Source organism: Heptranchias perlo, chromosome X (genome assembly GCF_035084215.1).
Source record: "Heptranchias perlo isolate sHepPer1 chromosome X, sHepPer1.hap1, whole genome shotgun sequence".
NCBI lineage: Eukaryota > Metazoa > Chordata > Chondrichthyes > Hexanchiformes > Hexanchidae > Heptranchias > Heptranchias perlo.
Window position 1 is genome coordinate 2,688,852 of NC_090370.1, and position 18,708 is coordinate 2,707,559.

The 18,708-nt window shown below is 48.4% G+C and overlaps 1 protein-coding gene across 1 annotated transcript in view; it reads left to right on the plus strand.

Annotated features, from left to right (window-relative positions):
* The window catches only part of LOC137306930 (growth/differentiation factor 11-like), a 48,270-nt gene that overhangs the window by 26,399 nt on the left and 3,163 nt on the right, over positions 1-18,708 (plus strand). Inside the window, exon 2 of the mRNA XM_067976309.1 lies at positions 17,681-18,054. Coding sequence (XP_067832410.1) covers positions 17,681-18,054 — 374 coding nt within the window. The remainder of the gene's footprint in view (positions 1-17,680; positions 18,055-18,708) is intronic.

Below are 18,708 nucleotides of genomic sequence, written 5' to 3' on the forward strand. Positions count from 1 at the left end.
TCCCGTTCCCTATCTGTACTCACCCTTGTAACCCTGGGCCCCGTTCTCTCTCTGTACTCACCCTTGTAACCCTGGGTCCTGTTCTCTATCTGTACTCACCCTTGTAACCCTGGGTCCTGTTCTCTATCTGTACTCACCCTTGTAACCCTGGGCCCCGTTCTCTATCTGTACTCACCCTTGTAACCCTGGGTCCTGTTCTCCATCTGTACTCACCCTTGTAACCCTGGGTCCCGTTCTCTATCTGTACTCACCCTTGTAACCCTGGGTCCTGTTCTCTATCTGTACTCACCCTTGTAACCCTGGGTCCCGTTCTCTATCTGTACTCACCATTGTAACCCTGGGTCCCGTTCTCTATCTGTACTCACCCTTGCAACCCTGGGTCCTGTTCTCTCTCTGTACTCACCCTTGTAACCCTGGGTCCTGTTCTCTATCTGTCCTCACCCATGTAACCCTGGGTCCCATTCTCTATCTGTACTCACCCTTGTAACCCTGGGTCCCGTTCTCTATCTGTACTCACCCTTGTAACCCTGGGTCCCGTTCTCTCTCTGTACTCACCCTTGAAACCCTGGGTCCCGTTCTCTATCTGGACTCACCCTTGTAACCCTGGGTCCCGTTCTCTATCTGTACTCACCCTTGTAACCCTGGGTCCCGTTCTCTCTCTGTACTCACCGTTGTCACCCTGGGCCCTTTTCTCGATCTGTGATCACCCTTGTAACCCTGGGTCCCGTTCTCTATCTGTGCTCACCCTTGCAACCCTGGGTCCCGTTCTCTATCTGTACTCACCCTTGTAACCCTGGGTCCCGTTCTCTATCTGTACTCACCCTTGTAACCCTGGGTCCCGTTCTCTCTCTGTCCTCACCTTTGTAACCCTGGGTCCTGTTCTCTATCTGTACTCACCCTTGTAACCCTGGGTCCTGTTCTCTATCTGTACTCACCCTTGTAACCCTGGGTCCTGTTCTCTATCTGTACTCACCCTTGTAACCCTGGGTCCCGTTCTCTATCTGTACTCACCCTTGTAACCCTGGGTCCCGTTCTCTCTCTGTACTCACCCTTGTAACCCTGGGTCCAGTTCTCTATCTGTACTCACCCTTGTAACCCTGGGTCCTGTTCTCAATCTGTTCTCACCTTTGAAACCCTGGGTCCTGTTCTCTATCTGTACTCACCCTTGTAACCCTGGGTCCTGTTCTCAATCTGTCCTCACCCTTGTCACCCTGTGTCCTGTTCTCTATCTGTTCTCACCCTTGTAACCCTGGGTCCTGTTCTCTATCTGTACTCACCCTTGTAACCCTGGGTCCTGTTCTCTCTCTGTACTCACCCTTGTAACCCTGGGTCCTGTTCTCTATCTGTACTCACCCTTGTAACCCTGGGTCCTGTTCTCTATCTGTACTCACCCTTGTAAACCTGGGTCCCGTTCTCTATCTGTACTCACCCTTGTAACCTTGGGCCCCGTTCTCTCTCTGTACTCACCCTTGTAACCCTGGGTCCCGTTCTCTATCTGTACTCACCCTTGTAACCCTCGGTCCTGTTCTCGATCTGTACTCACCCTTGTAACCCTGGGTCCTGTTCTCAATCTGTTCTCACCCTTGTCACCCTGGGTCCTGTTCTCTATCTGCACTCACCCTTGTAACCCTGGGTCCTGTTCTCAATCTGTTCTCACCCTTGTCACCCTGGGTCCTGTTCTCTATCTGTTCTCACCCTTGTCACCCTGGGTCCTGTTCTCTATCTGTACTCACCCTTGTAACCCTGGGTCCTGTTCTCTATCTGTCCTCACCCTTGTAACCCTGGGTCCCGTTCTCTATCTGTACTCACCCTTGTAACCCTGGGCCCCGTTCTCTCTCTGTACTCACCCTTGTAACCCTGGGTCCTGTTCTCTATCTGTACTCACCCTTGTAACCCTGGGTCCTGTTCTCTATCTGTACTCACCCTTGTAACCCTGGGCCCCGTTCTCTATCTGTACTCACCCTTGTAACCCTGGGTCCTGTTCTCTATCTGTACTCACCCTTGTAACCCTGGGTCCTGTTCTCTCTCTGTACTCACCCTTGTAACCCTGGGTCCCGTTCTCTCTCTGTACTCACCCTTGTAACCCTGGGTCCCGTTCTCTATCTGTACTCACCCTTGTAACCCTGGGTCCTGTTCTCTATCTGTACTCACCCTTGTAACCCTGTGTCCTGTTCTCTATCTGTACTCACCCTTGTAACCCTGGGTCCCGTTCTCTATCTGTACTCACCCTTGTAACCCTGGGTCCCGTTCTCTATCTGTACTCACCCTTGTAACCCTGGGTCCCGTTCCCTCTCTGCACTCACCCTTGTAACCCTGGGCCCTGTTCTCGATCTGTACTCACCCTTCTAACCCTGGGTCCCGTTCTCTATCTGTACTCACCCTTGTAACCCTGGGTCCCGTTCTCTATCTGTACTCACCCTTGTAACCCTGGGTCCTGTTCTCTATCTGTACTCACCCTTGTAACCCTGGGCTCCGTTCTCTATCTGTCCTCACCTCATAACCCTGGGTCCTGTTCACTATCTGTACTCACCCTTGTAACCCTGGGTCCCGTTCTCTATCTGTACTCACCCTTGTAACCCTGGGTCCCGTTCTCTCTCTGTACTCACCCTTGTAACCCTGGGTCCCGTTCTCTCTCTGTACTCACCCTTGTAACCCTCGGTCCTGTTCTCTATCTGTACTCACCCTTGTAACCCTGGGTCCTGTTCTCTATCTGTACCCACCCTTGTAACCCTGGGTCCCGTTCTCTATCTGTACTCACCCTTGTAACCCTGGGTCCTGTTCTCTCTCTGTACTCACCCTTGTAACCCTGGGTCCCGTTCTCTATCTGTACTCACCCTTGTAACCCTGGGTCCTGTTCTCTATCTGTACTCACCCTTGTAACCCTGGGTCCTGTTCTCTATCTGTACTCACCCTTGTAACCCTGGGCCCCGTTCTCTATCTGTACTCACCCTTGTCACCCTGGGCCCCGTTCTCTATCTGTACTCACCCTTGTAACCCTGGGCCCCGTTCTCTATCTGTACTCACCCTTGCAACCCTGGGCCCCGTTCTCGATCTGTACTCACCCTTGTAACCCTGGGTCCCGTTCTCTATCTGTACTCACCCTTGTAACCCTGGGTACTGTTCTCTATCTGTACTCACCCTTGTAACCCTGGGTCCCGTTCTCTATCTGTACTCACCCTTGTAACCCTGGGTACTGTTCTCTATCTGTACTTACCCTTGTAACCCTGGGGCCTGTTCTCTATCTGTACTCACCCTTGTAACCCTGGGTCCCGTTCTCTATCTGTACTCACCCTTGTAACCCTGGGTACTGTTCTCTATCTGTACTTACCCTTGTAACCCTGGGTCCTGTTCTCTATCTGCACTCACCCTTGTAACCCTGGGTCCCGTTCTCTTTCTGTACCGACCCTTGTAACCCTGGGCCCCGTTCTCTATCTGTCCTCACCCTTGTAACCCTGGGTCCTGTTCTCTCTCTGTACTCACCCTTGCAACCCTGGGTCCCGTTTTCTATCTGTACTCACCCTTGTAACCCTGGGTCCCGTTCTCTATCTGTACTCATCCTTGTAACCCTGGGTCCCGTTCTCTATCTGTACTCACCCTTGTAACCCTGGGTCCTGTTCTCTATCTGTACTCACCCATGTTACCCTGGGTCCTGTTCTCTATCTGTACTCACCCTTGTAACCCTGGGTCCCGTTCTCTATCTGTACTCACCCTTGTAACCCTGGGTCCAGTTCTCTATCTGTCCTCACCATTGTAACCCTGGGCCCCGTTCTCTATCTGTACTCACCCTTGTAACCCTGGGCCCCGTTCTCTATCTGTACTCACCCTTGTAACCCTGGGTCCCGTTCTCTATCTGTACTCACCCTTGTAACCCTGGGCCCCGTTCTCTATCTGTACTCACCCTTGTAACCATGGGTCCCGTTCTCTATCTGTACTCACCCTTGTAACCCTGGGTCCCGTTCTCTATCTGTGCTCACCCTTGTAACCCTGGGTCCCGTTCTCTCTCTGTACTCACCCTTGTAACCCTGGGTCCTGTTCTCGATCTGTTCTCACCCTTGTAACCCTGGGTCCCGTTCTCTATCAGTACTCAGCCTTGTAACCCTGGGTCCTGTTCTCTATCTGCACTCACCCTTGTAACCCTGGGTCCCGTTCTCTCTCTGTACTCACCCTTGTAACCCTGGGTCCTGTTCTCTATCTGTACTCACCCTTGTAACCCTGGGTCCCGTTCTCTCTCTGTACTCACCCTTGTAACCCTGGGTCCCGTTCTCTATCTGTACTCACCCTTGTAACCCTGGGTCCCGTTCTCTCTCTGTACTCACCCTTGTAACCCTGGGTCCCGTTCTCTATCTGTACTCACCCTTGTAACCCTGGGTCCCGTTCTCTATCTGTACTCACCCTTGTAACCCTGGGTCCCGTTCTCTATCTGTACTCACCCTTGTAACCCTGGGTCCTGTTCTCTATCTGTACTCACCCTTGTAACCCTGGGTCCCGTTCTCTCTCTGTACTCACCCTTGTAACCCTGGGTCCCGTTCTCTATCTGTACTCACCCTTGTAACCCTGGGTGCTGTTCTCTATCTGTCCTCACCCTTGTAACCCTGGGTCCTGTTCTCTCTCTGTACTCACCCTTGCAACCCTGGGTCCCGTTTTCTATCTGTACTCACCCTTGTAACCCTGGGTCCCGTTCTCTATCTGTACTCATCCTTGTAACCCTGGGTCCCGTTCGCTATCTGTACTCACCCTTGTAACCCTGGGTCCTGTTCTCTATCTGTACTCACCCATGTTCCCCTGGGTCCTGTTCTCTATCTGTACTCACCCTTGTAACCCTGGGTCCCGTTCTCTATCTGTACTCACCCTTGTAACCCTGGGTCCCGTTCTCTATCTGTCCTCACCATTGTAACCCTGGGCCCCGTTCTCTATCTGTACTCACCCTTGTAACCCTGGGCCCCGTTCTCTATCTGTACTCACCCTTGTAACCCTGGGTCCCGTTCTCTATCTGTACTCACCCTTGTAACCCTGGGCCCCGTTCTCTATCTGTACTCACCCTTGTAACCCTGGGCCCCGTTCTCTATCTGTACTCACCCTTGTAACCATGGGTCCCGTTCTCTATCTGTACTCACCCTTGTAACCCTGGGTCCCGTTCTCTATCTGTGCTCACCCTTGTAACCCTGGGTCCCGTTCTCTCTCTGTACTCACCCTTATAACCCTGGGTCCTGTTCTCTATCTGTTCTCACCCTTGTAACCCTGGGTCCCGTTCTCTATCTGTGCTCACCCTTGTAACCCTGGGTCCTGTTCTCTATCTGCACTCACCCTTGTAACCCTGGGTCCCGTTCTCTCTCTGTACTCACCCTTGTAACCCTGGGTCCCGTTCTCTATCTGTACTCACCCTTGTAACCCTGGGTCCCGTTCTCTATCTGTACTCACCCTTGTAACCCTGGGTCCCGTTCTCTATCTGTACTCACCCTTGTAACCCTGGGTCCCGTTCTCTCTCTGTACTCACCCTTGTAACCCTGGGTCCCGTTCTCTATCTGTACTCACCCTTGTAACCCTGGGTCCCGTTCTCTATCTGTACTCACCCTTGTAACCCTGGGTCCCGTTCTCTCTCTGTACTCACCCTTGTAACCCTGGGTCCTGTTCTCTATCTGTACTCACCCTTGTAACCCTGGGTCCCGTTCTCTCTCTGTACTCACCCTTGTAACCCTGGGTCCCGTTCTCTATCTGTACTCACCCTTGTAACCCTGGGTCCTGTTCTCTATCTGTACTCACCCTTGTGACCCTGGGTCCTGTTCTCTATCTGTACTCACCCTTGTAACCCTGGGTCCTGTTCTCTATCTGTACTCACCCTTGTAACCCTGGGTCCTGTTCTCTATCTGTACTCACCCTTGTAACCCTGGGTCCCGTTCTCTATCTGTCCTCACCCTTGTAACCCTGGGTCCTGTTCTCTATCTGTACTCACCCTTGTAACCCTGGGCCCCGTTCTCTATCTGTACTCACCCTTGTAACCCTGGGTCCCGTTCTCAATCTGTACTCACCCTTGTAACCCTGGGTCCTGTTCTCTATCTGTACTCACCCTTGTAACCCTCGGTCCCGTTCTCTATCTGTACTCACCCTTGTAACCCTGGGTCCTGTTCTCTATCTGTGCTCACCCTTGTAACCCTGGGTCCCGTTCTCTATCTGTACTCACCCCTTGTAACCCTGGGTCCCGTTCTCTATCTGTACTCACCCTTGTAACCCTGGGTCCTGTTCTCTATCTGTACTCACCCATGTTACCCTGGGTCCTGTTCTCTATCTGTGCTCACCCTTGTAACCCTGGGTCCCGTTCTCTATCTGTGCTCACCCTTGTAACCCTGGGTCCCGTTCTCTATCTGTACTCACCCTTGTAACCCTGGGTCCTGTTCTCGATCTGTTCTCACCCTTGTAACCATGGGTCCCGTTCTCTATCTGTACTCACCCTTGTAACCCTGGGTCCCATTCTCTCTCTGTACTCACCCTTGTAACCCTGGGTCCTGTTCTCTATCTGTTCACACCCTTGTAACCCTGGGTCCTGTTCTCTATCTGCACTCACCCTTGTAACCCTGGGTCCCGTTCTCTCTCTGTACTCACCCTTGTAACCCTGGGTCCCGTTCTCTATCTGTACTCACCCTTGTAACCCTGGGTCCCGTTCTCTCTCTGAGCTCACCCTTGTAACCCTGGGTCCCGTTCTCCATCTGTACTCACCCTTGTAACCCTGGGTCCCGTTCTCTCTCTGTACTCACCCTTGTAACCCTGGGTCCCGTTCTCTCTCTGTACTCACCCTTGTAACCCTGGGTCCCGTTCTCTCTCTGTACTCACCCTTGTAACCCTCGGTCCTGTTCTCTATCTGTACTCACCCTTGTAACCCTGGGTCCTGTTCTCTATCTGTACCCACCCTTGTAACCCTGGGTCCCGTTCTCTATCTGTACTCACCCTTGTAACCCTGGGTCCTGTTCTCTCTCTGTACTCACCCTTGTAACCCTGGGTCCCGTTCTCTATCTGTACTCACCCTTGTAACCCTGGGTCCTGTTCTCTATCTGTACTCACCCTTGTAACCCTGGGTCCTGTTCTCTATCTGTACTCACCCTTGTAACCCTGGGCCCCGTTCTCTATCTGTACTCACCCTTGTAACCCTGGGCCCCGTTCTCTATCTGTACTCACCCTTGTAACCCTGGGCCCCGTTCTCTATCTGTGCTCACCCTTGCAACCCTGGGCCCCGTTCTCTATCTGTGCTCACCCTTGCAACCCTGGGTCCCGTTCTCTCTCTGTACTCACCCTTGTAACCCTGGGTCCCGTTCTCTATCTGTACTCACCCTTGTAACCCTGGGTACTGTTCTCTATCTGTACTCACCCTTGTAACCCTGGGTCCCGTTCTCTATCTGTACTCACCCTTGTAACCCTGGGTACTGTTCTCTATCTGTACTTACCCTTGTAACCCTGGGTCCTGTTCTCTATCTGTACTCACCCTTGTAACCCTGGGTCCCGTTCTCTATCTGTACTCACCCTTGTAACCCTGGGTACTGTTCTCTATCTGTACTTACCCTTGTAATCCTGGGTCCTGTTCTCTATCTGCACTCACCCTTGTAACCCTGGGTCCCGTTCTCTTTCTGTACCGACCCTTGTAACCCTGGGCCCCGTTCTCTATCTGTCCTCACCCTTGTAACCCTGGGTCCTGTTCTCTCTCTGTACTCACCCTTGCAACCCTGGGTCCCGTTTTCTATCTGTACTCACCCTTGTAACCCTGGGTCCCGTTCTCTATCTGTACTCATCCTTGTAACCCTGGGTCCCGTTCTCTATCTGTACTCACCCTTGTAACCCTGGGTCCTGTTCTCTATCTGTACTCACCCATGTTACCCTGGGTCCTGTTCTCTATCTGTACTCACCCTTGTAACCCTGGGTCCCGTTCTCTATCTGTCCTCACCATTGTAACCCTGGGCCCCGTTCTCTATCTGTACTCACCCTTGTAACCCTGGGCCCCGTTCTCTATCTGTACTCACCCTTGTAACCCTGGGTCCCGTTCTCTATCTGTACTCACCCTTGTAACCCTGGGCCCCGTTCTCTATCTGTACTCACCCTTGTAACCATGGGTCCCGTTCTCTATCTGTACTCACCCTTGTAACCCTGGGTCCCGTTCTCTATCTGTGCTCACCCTTGTAACCCTGGGTCCCGTTCTCTCTCTGTACTCACCCTTGTAACCCTGGGTCCTGTTCTCTATCTGTTCTCACCCTTGTAACCCTGGGTCCCGTTCTCTATCTGTACTCACCCTTGTAACCCTGGGTCCTGTTCTCTATCTGTCCTCACCCTTGTAACCCTGGGTCCTGTTCTCTCTCTGTACTCACCCTTGCAACCCTGGGTCCCGTTTTCTATCTGTACTCACCCTTGTAACCCTGGGTCCCGTTCTCTATCTGTACTCATCCTTGTAACCCTGGGTCCCGTTCTCTGTCTGTACTCATCCTTGTAACCCTGGGTCCCGTTCTCTATCTGTACTCACCCTTGTAACCCTGGGTCCTGTTCTCTATCTGTACTCACCCATGTTACCCTGGGTCCTGTTCTCTATCTGTACTCACCCTTGTAACCCTGGGTCCCGTTCTCTATCTGTACTCACCCTTGTAACCCTGGGTCCCGTTCTCTATCTGTACTCACCCTTGTAACCCTGGGTCCCGTTCTCTATCTGTCCTCACCATTGTAACCCTGGGCCCCGTTCTCTATCTGTACTCACCCTTGTAACCCTGGGCCCCGTTCTCTATCTGTACTCACCCTTGTAACCCTGGGTCCCGTTCTCTATCTGTACTCACCCTTGTAACCCTGGGCCCCGTTCTCTATCTGTACTCACCCTTCTAACCATGGGTCCCGTTCTCTATCTGTACTCACCCTTGTAACCCTGGGTCCCGTTCTCTATCTGTGCTCACCCTTGTAACCCTGGGTCCCGTTCTCTCTCTGTACTCACCCTTGTAACCCTGGGTCCTGTTCTCTATCTGTTCTCACCCTTGTAACCCTGGGTCCCGTTCTCTCTCTGTACTCACCCTTGTAACCCTGGGTCCTGTTCTCTATCTGCACTCACCCTTGTAACCCTGGGTCCCGTTCTCTCTCTGTACTCACCCTTGTAACCCTGGGTCCCGTTCTCTATCTGTACTCACCCTTGTAACCCTGGGTCCCGTTCTCTATCTGTACTCACCCTTGTAACCCTGGGTACTGTTCTCTATCTGTACTTACCCTTGTAACCCTGGGTCCTGTTCTCTATCTGCACTCACCCTTGTAACCCTGGGTCCCGTTCTCTTTCTGTACCGACCCTCGTAACCCTGGGCCCCGTTCTCTATCTGTCCTCACCCTTGTAACCCTGGGTCCTGTTCTCTCTCTGTACTCACCCTTGCAACCCTGGGTCCCGTTTTCTATCTGTACTCACCCTTGTAACCCTGGGTCCCGTTCTCTATCTGTACTCATCCTTGTAACCCTGGGTCCCGTTCTCTATCTGTACTCACCCTTGTAACCCTGGGTCCTGTTCTCTATCTGTACTCACCCATGTTACCCTGGGTCCTGTTCTCTATCTGTACTCACCCTTGTAACCCTGGGTCCCGTTCTCTATCTGTACTCACCCTTGTAACCCTGGGTCCAGTTCTCTATCTGTCCTCACCATTGTAACCCTGGGCCCCGTTCTCTATCTGTACTCACCCTTGTAACCCTGGGCCCCGTTCTCTATCTGTACTCACCCTTGTAACCCTGGGTCCCGTTCTCTATCTGTACTCACCCTTGTAACCCTGGGCCCCGTTCTCTATCTGTACTCACCCTTGTAACCATGGGTCCCGTTCTCTATCTGTACTCACCCTTGTAACCCTGGGTCCCGTTCTCTATCTGTGCTCACCCTTGTAACCCTGGGTCCCGTTCTCTCTCTGTACTCACCCTTGTAACCCTGGGTCCTGTTCTCTATCTGTTCTCACCCTTGTAACCCTGGGTCCCGTTCTCTATCTGTACTCACCCTTGTAACCCTGGGTCCTGTTCTCTATCTGCACTCACCCTTGTAACCCTGGGTCCCGTTCTCTATCTGTACTCACCCTTGTAACCCTGGGTCCTGTTCTCTATCTGTACTCACCCTTGTAACCCTGGGTCCTGTTCTCTATCTGTGCTCACCCTTGTAACCCTGGGTCCTGTTCTCTATCTGTGCTCACCCTTGTAACCCTGGGTCCTGTTTTCTAACTGTACTCATCTAACAGTGACATAATTGATGCAAGCTTGATCATAAATTGTCATTGGAGCAGCTTGTCTTACATGGCGCTTGAGTTGTTCTGAGTTCCCGGTTTCTGAGTGGAAGCAATTACCGATCGCACTACGCAATGAACAACTAAAATCCATGTGTTCAGTTGTTGCCAGATTATTTCCATTGGTCGGGAAAATGAAGCAAGAGGCCAAGTTATCAATATAAGCACTGAATACATGAATGGGGAGAATCGGAGTAACTTTTTCATACAATTATGCAATGTGAAGTGCTTGGCACAAGTGTAATCGATGCTAAATCAATAACAGCATTCAAATTTGTCCTGGATAATTCCTGAAGGAATAATACAAGATCTGGGCCGAAAGCAGGAGAACTGATCCATGTCAAGTGAGCCCCCAGGGGGAGCCTAAATAAAACACAAAGAGGAGTCTCTTCCTGTGCTCAAATTTCTATCAGGTATATTTTCCGATTATGGGAGTACATTTTATGAATGAGAGCTCCCAAACACAGGGCTTCATGTAACAGAAATATATTTCAGAAATTCAGGTGCAAAAAGTCAGTGTGATTTTCCGACCATTCATTTTAAGAAGATTGTTAATCCCTGTCCGACTTTGCCCCAGAAAGGACCTTTGCAACCTGGACCTGGCAGCAATGGGACTGTAATTTTTTTTTAAATTAGATAAACAGAAAGATACAAAGTACTTCACTGTAAGAGGGACTGGTTGGTGGAGTGGGTTAAGGTCAGAGTTATAAACCCGCATAACTCTGCGAGCTGGGTTTGATTGATGGCTAAAAGTCTCCTCTCTCCACTGACTGTAAAGTTCCTAAGAGAATTGGGGCACTCTCAACCCAGGTCATGGTGAACCTTTAACCAAAGCACAAAAGTGGGTGGAATTCACCTCCATTCTAGCAATCAGTGCCATGCAGAGAAAGCACAAGGAGGGCTACTGTGTATAATGGGAACAGTCACCCTCAGCATGTTGCTGGGCAGAATAAGTGATAGCTTCAGCCCGAGTCACCGTCTAACCTTATCCGGATGTTGAGACTGGAAAAGTGTTCTGTTCCCAAAGGTAGCAAAATATAGCACAGAGATACTGCTGCCATAAAACCTGAGGAAAAACACAATCACAACAGACAAATTAGAAATAGCAGAATAAAGGGAAGAAATTCAAGACTATCAGCTACTCTCAGTCCCTCAGGCTCACCTCCCCCCTACTCACTTAGAATCATAGAATCATAGAAGTTACAACATGGAAACAGGCCCTTCGGCCCAACATGTCCATGTTGCCCAGTTTATACCACTAAGCTAGTCCCAATTGCCTGCACTTGGCCCATATCCCTCGATACCCATCTTACCCATGTAACTGTCCAAATGCTTTTTAAAAGACAAAATTGTACCCGCCTCTACTACTGCCTCTGGCAGCTCGTTCCAGACACTCACCACCCTTTAAGTGAAAAAATTGCCCCTCTGGACCCTTTTGTATCTCTCCCCTCTCACCTTAAATCTATGCCCCCTCGTTATAGACTCCCCTACCTTTGGGAAAAGATTTTGACTATCTACCTTATCTATGCCCCTCATTATTTTATAGACTTCTATAAGATCGCCCCGAAACCTCCTACTCTCCAGGGAAAAAAGTCTCAGCCTATCTAACCTCTCCCTATAAGTCAAACCATCAAGTCCCAGTAGCATCCTAGTAAATCTTGGTCAGTTCCTTGTGTCCAGCTTGTCCCCACTGCCCCTCGTTCTCCGTTTCCTTTCATTCTCAATCTCTTGGGCCCTGCTCCCCCAGTTCCCCCGCCCCCCCAACAAACTTACTATTAACGTATTTGTTTCCTGTCTAATATCCCACGTTTCCCCCCGGTAGGGACCACTTGCAACCTGCAGAGAGCAGTTTTCAAAATATTAATTTCGAAAAATAAAATCAGATTAGTTGGAATTCAGGTGTAAGAGTTGGGAGTAAACCCTTGAACTAGAAGGACATCTTTATTTCAGATTATTTAAAAACTCGGTGCTTTTTGCCAATGGCTGGGCAGTGGGAGATGAGAATTGTCTCCAGAGAGTCAGCTTTCTAACTACAAACGGGTACTCAGCATCTTCCAGGAAATGCATAATCTTTGTTCACGATTCTGCCTCATTCACAAGCAATTTAATCATAGGTAACCCACTCACTAATTGTGGCTTATGAATCCAGCTCACAAATCTTCCCCCCCCCCCGCCCCCCTCCAATATATCCTATATTTACAAAGCCTGTAAATGATATCTATGATTAGATGACCCTTACTGCACTAGCTCTTCCTCCACTTTGCCTTGTTAAATTTAATACTGGAGTCTGAATGGACTGCTTGGGCTCAATTTTAAACCTAAATTGCAGGTGCATTGGGGGCGGGGGCTATGAAAATTGCAGAAATGCAGAGCGGGTTCGGAAGCCGGCTCCAGCCAGCTGACTTCCGAGTTTCCCACAGATGCACCTGTGTGCGCGCGGGCGTCCCGAGTCCGGAAGTCCCGAGTCCGGAAGTCCCGAGTCCGGAAGTCCCGAATCCGGAAGTCCCGAGTCCGGAAGTCCCGAATCCGGAAGTCCCGAGTCCGGAAGTCCCGAATCCGGAAGTCCCGCTGGCAATTAAAGCCGGCGAGATGATAGTTAAAGAACCAAATGAATCTCATTGAGGTACTTAAGGTACTTGACTTATGACATATTCGGTAGTTAAAACGATTTTTAACTTACCTGGGCGGCTTTCCCACGGCTTCTGATTCACGCCTGGTTAAACCAGGCGAAGGACCGGATCAGGCAAAAAGAAACAAAATAAATTAAATAACAAACTATTGCCAAAGTTAAAACTCAAAATCAACCTACCTTTCCACCCTGCTCCGATGTCCGATGTCTCCCTCTTTGATCTCCCCCTCTCCCCCCCCCCCCCCCCCCCTGATGTCCCCCTGATCTTCCATTCCCCCCCCCCCCGATCTTCCGTTCCAGCGCCGGATGACATCTCACTCTCTCTCTTTCTCCCCGCACCCCACCCCCCCAACCCTCGGCGTTGCAGCTCCTGTCGGTAGCCAGCCTGTCAATCAGGGGCTGCCGGGTGCAAAACCCGGAAAGAACTTTAATCACCATCAATTACATTGCGATCGTGTCGGAAACGTTAATTTTTTTTATTGGGGTTTGCCACACCCACCTTCACCGCCCCCCCGCAGACAACCCGCCACCATTTCAAAATTGAGCCCCTTGTTTCAGAATCCTAGATCCTCCAGTACTTGTATCTATAATGATAGATACATAGATGAAATATATACAGCATGTCTCTTATTCACAGGACTGCGGATCCAGAATCTAGAAAAGTTTTTTTAACCAAATGACCAGGATTGTCTTTCTAGATCTTTGCATATATACTAATCGTGCCCGTGGCATTGCCCACTGAGGGGGTTAATTTTAACTTTGGGCGTTAGTGTAAAATGGACAATGTCAAATTAGCCACCCGTTATACACACAGTCTGATTTTCCTTTCTGTTGGTCAATGGAAGTGGAAATCAGGTGGGGACTAGAATCGGCGGCTAATTCGATATCGGTCATTATTGCACTACCGCCCAAAGTTAAACTTACCCCCCAGGGAGTTAAGACTAAATGTAGTCTTCAAGTGAAGTGGGGTTGAAGAGCAGGGAATCATTGGAACAGGGCATGCAGACATCATTCAATCCCCATTTTAAAGTCATACATTCTGTCCTTGTTTTGTTTAACACTTTGATTTTATATCATTATTTTTACAGTTAAGTACCAATTTAGGAAGCAGAGAAGTAGAGTTGGTTGGAGCATAGGAGTTTCTCTGTGAGAAGCGAAGAGATACAAAACAAGCACTACAGCACCACCACTGGCGGGAGAGTGTAATTACAGTGTGACAAGTTTACATAGGCATTTTCCGTTATAAATGGGGATATAGGAATTTATATTGGAAAAAGCTGACCAGAAGTGCAGGCAGACAAGATTTTATTCATATACATATAGTTTGGTCTCCCGTGGCATTGCTTATGATAAGTTGGAGAATATACTGAAGTGTGACAGGAAGTGAGTGTGATGCGTATAAGAAGTCCATGCTATATTCAAAACATTTAGGATTTTGCTGGAAATACTGAACAGATGAAACCTTCACAAATACATTTGCAATGCTGTTGTACCTGGTGCTCCCCAGGTACAGAGAAGATTGGGCTTGGCTTTGATGCCCCACATTCAAATAGCCTGCCAAGGCTCTAGCTTAGATTTTCCAATTGGCATTACTTTAATGCCAGCATTAACCTAATCAAAATGACTGGTTTGATGCCAGCACTAAAATAACATCAAATGGAAAATCCCTGTCTAGATTCACACATGAAGAAATGGCCACTTGAGTGAGGTACCAGAGGGCAACTGGCATCTGTGGAACCTGTACCTCAGCAACAGCCAGCCCCTTCAGGCAAAGTAGGGAGGAACAAAATAAACTATTCATTTCCATTCTGTTCACCAAAGTGCTCAGTAGCAGAGGTCCAGAGGTGTGTAACATGAGTGACATCATCACCAGGGGAACAGCCATGCTAAAAACCATCATGGATTGAGCAGAACTTTCAAGGTGATGGATAATTTGAGAGTCAACATTCGTCTCCGACCCCTTCAGGCATTCGAAAGTAGTCCAGGAGACCACATTGATCATGCTTATATTACCTTGTACATCACCTACCTTTTATAAGACGTGATCCCCGAGCCAGGAACTGGTCCAGCTCTCTTTTGAAGTTATGTAGAGTCAGCAGTCACCACATGAGCCGGTCACTTGTTCAATAGGTCTACTCTTCTCTGGCAAAAGCAGAGCCACCTAATATCTAACCTAGCCCTATCCTTGTGTAACAGATGCATGACCCCTGGTCTTTCCCAATCTATTAAATTGAAATAATCTATCAATAGGAACACAATCTAGCTCATTAACTATTTTATAAACCTCTGTCAAATCACTCCAAAGTCTACACATCTCCAAAGTGAATGGACCCAGCTTTTTAAGCCTATCTGAGTAACTACAGTTGTTTAAGCTGGGAATCATTTTTATGGTCCTTCTCTGAACCTTATCCAAAACCTTTATATTACCCACCTTATGAGGGGACCAAAACTGGACACAGTATTCTAAATGTGATCTAACCAAGGTCTTGTACAAGGAGAAAATGGTGTGCTTTGTTTTATATTGAATAGTCCTGTTGATACAACCTAATACCCTGTTTGCTTTGGTTATGGCTTCTCAGCATTGGTCATGAACCTTTAGAGAATTATGAACTATAACGCCAAGATCCTTTTTTCTCTCAACCAATTTCAGTTCTGTTCCACGTAAGGTGTAAGTATACTTGGTGTTGGTCCTGCCCACATGCCAGAATTTGGCTCATTCCTTTAGTGTATCTAAATCTGCTTGCAGACATTTGCTCTCCACAGTCCTAACACTTGCACAAATTTTCATATCATCCGTGAGCTTGCTGACAATCCCCCAACACCTATACTTAGGTCACTTATGAAGATAGTAAAAAGCAATGACCCTAACACCGATCCCTGTGGGACACCATTGGTAACCAGCCTCCAACCAGATCCAAAGCCGCTAATAACAACTTTCTGTTTACGACAATGCAGCCAATTCTAAATCCACTGTCGCAATTTACCATTTATTCCACAAGATTCTTTCTTGTAGAATAACCTATTGTGAGGTACCTTGGGATACCCTCATCCATTGGTACAGAAATAGCAGAAGGCAGTACAGAGGGCTGAAGTCAGAGGAAGCAGACTAAAGTAGTCGGTGCCATAAATTCCTTACAACACCCAGATTTTTGATCAAGGGTTGTCCATAATTCTGCTTCTGACTGAAACAGCAAAAAGCTATCAGAATACTTCCTTGTTATAATAAAAAATAATGAACATAAAATATCCTTTTGCGAATATGTTAAAGTGTAAAAATCAGAGGCTGAACTTGTCTTTAGGTGAAACTCAGCAATAATCTGATTGTAGCGTGAGGGACACTGAATACATGCATGAAGGAAACATTGCTTGTCCTGGATCACATATAATGGGAGGTGCTGGGGAGCAATTCCCCACTCCTTTCTCTCCTCCTTTCCTGAAGGTGCTGACTCTTAGTTGGAGTACTGCTCCATGTGCACCAGGCTCTCTTCAGTACCTTGCCAAATGGTAAGCCCAGACAGGGAATGTTAGCAGACTATTAGTACATGAAGGGCATCACAGCCAAGCTGGGTTCTACTTTCAGATAATATCTACACATGTGCTTTCCAGCAGGACTCACAGGAGTCAGGAGCAGGAACCTGAACGTGTAGCTCAGGGATACCGAGGTCAAGGGTCACACTTCCACTACCGTCAACCCAGCTGAGATAGGTTCACTCAACATAGACCAGGGATCAAACCTGGGACCTTCCTGATCTGTGGGGCTCAGCTCGACACTGGGCATGGAACCTATGAACTGAGCCCAAAAATACTTTGAAATTAACTCTTTGGAGCCACGTAGAAGATATGTTGTGGACAGCTGTATGTATATGATTATTGTCTCCATAAACGAAGATGACCAAATAACTCCTGGGTAGATCTCTTTCTCCTGTCATATTGCTGGCCAGTACATATCCTGCAACAGGTTTTCCAAAAAAAAACCTGAAGGAATATTTTGTAATTTTATACTTAAAACACTTAAACTGAGGCTACCTAATGATGTTACTGCGTCACTGTGATCATTTTGTATTTCACTGGCATTTTTCTAGACGGGTGTTATAAATCAGCCCATCCAGAATAAAATTATTAAAACCGGTAACAGAAAATATATCAATAGTTTACTCAGAAATAAAACCCTTTTCTCAGAATCTGATGGATGCTGTGTTGTAAAGATTTCCTGCTGTAATCTTGTATATTTTCACTACCAGGGAAGACTTCATTGCTTCACTTTCCTGCAGTGATGCGTTCTGGGTAGGAGGGCATCACCATGGCCAATTGCCACTCTGTGCTGTATATCTTTCCATACCACTGTGGCTCACAAATTACTAAATTTGCTTTTCAGATAAGAATCTATTTGGTCTACAAACTAAATTTCTGCTATTTAGCACAGAAGCAGAGTCCAAACCTGGCGCATCATCCTACCTATAATGCACCACTGCAGAACGGTGAAGGAATAGCTTTCATTTTAATAGTTTGGAAATTCAATGTTTTGAAGCCTCATTCCTCGAGTACACAGAGGCACGCGGTATATAACAATTGATTTCTTTGCCTTGAATGTAATGGTGCATTCTGGGTAAGGTGACATCCTTGCAATCAGTTTGGTTCCTGATATTTCTACTGAAGATGACATTTTTTTTTAAGTACCAGACTGTTCTTCTTTACATAATAAAACTAAATTCTATGTTTGGATCAGAGTTATATCCAATCAGATCTGTATTAGTTGGCTGTGATTCTATTTTTTGATTTGTTTTTTTTGTAGCTGACCCCTGTGTCCAAGTGGATGGGAGCCCAAAATGTTGCTTTTTTAAATTTAGCCCCAAAATAACATTTACAAAAGTGGTACGAGCTCACCTGTGGGTTTACCTGCGTCCAGTCCTGCACACCTCTACTGTGTACCTGCAGATCCTCAGGCTGAAACCAGTAACAGAGAAAGGCAGCAGGCACTCGCGGATCCGATCCTTAAAAATAGATCTGAACTCCCGCAACGGGCGCTGGCAAAGTATCGACTTTAAACACGTGCTGCAGAACTGGTTCAAGCAACCTCACACCAACTGGGGCATTGAGATCAACGCCTTTGATATGAACGGCAACGACTTGGCTATCACATCTCCAGGAATTGGAGAGAAGGGACTGGTGAGTACTGTTCACATTAAGTCCTCCATGTCGAGGAGATACAGGTATCTCCAATTTCATGAGCATCACACACATATAGAGGATGTGATTGGCGATTGAAGACACCATTGTGTCACTGATCACCTATGCTAAAAAAAAGAAACTGTTTCCACTGGCAGGAGGGTCGGTAACCAGAGGACACAGATTTAAGATAATTGGCAAAAGAACCAGAGGGGAGATGAGGAGAAAATTTTTACACAGCCAGTTGTTATGATCTGGAATGCACTGCCTGAGCAGGACATCGGAGGGGGACAGGTTGAACAGCACAGCTAAGCTTTTTAATAGTTTACTGCTTGTCTGTTTAAAATATTCTCGAGAAAAATCACCGCTCAGCTGATCAAAGTGCTGGTGAGTGCAGCATACTAAAAGCTCTATGCTCCTGGACAGCCCTCTCACATCAATGGCTACACTGAACCAGTTAATGCGACAACTGCAGCGGAATCCGCGTTGAGCAGATACTCTGTCAAAGAGGTTAGCTGCTCCACTGTTGAATTACCCCCAGCTCAGTGGGTGGGCTAATTCCTACCTGGTCATTTTAATTTCCCCCGCAGTGGAAAACTGATGAATCTTTCTCTGAAGGGCCACGAAAAGCCCTTCACGAGCAACCGCAGATTT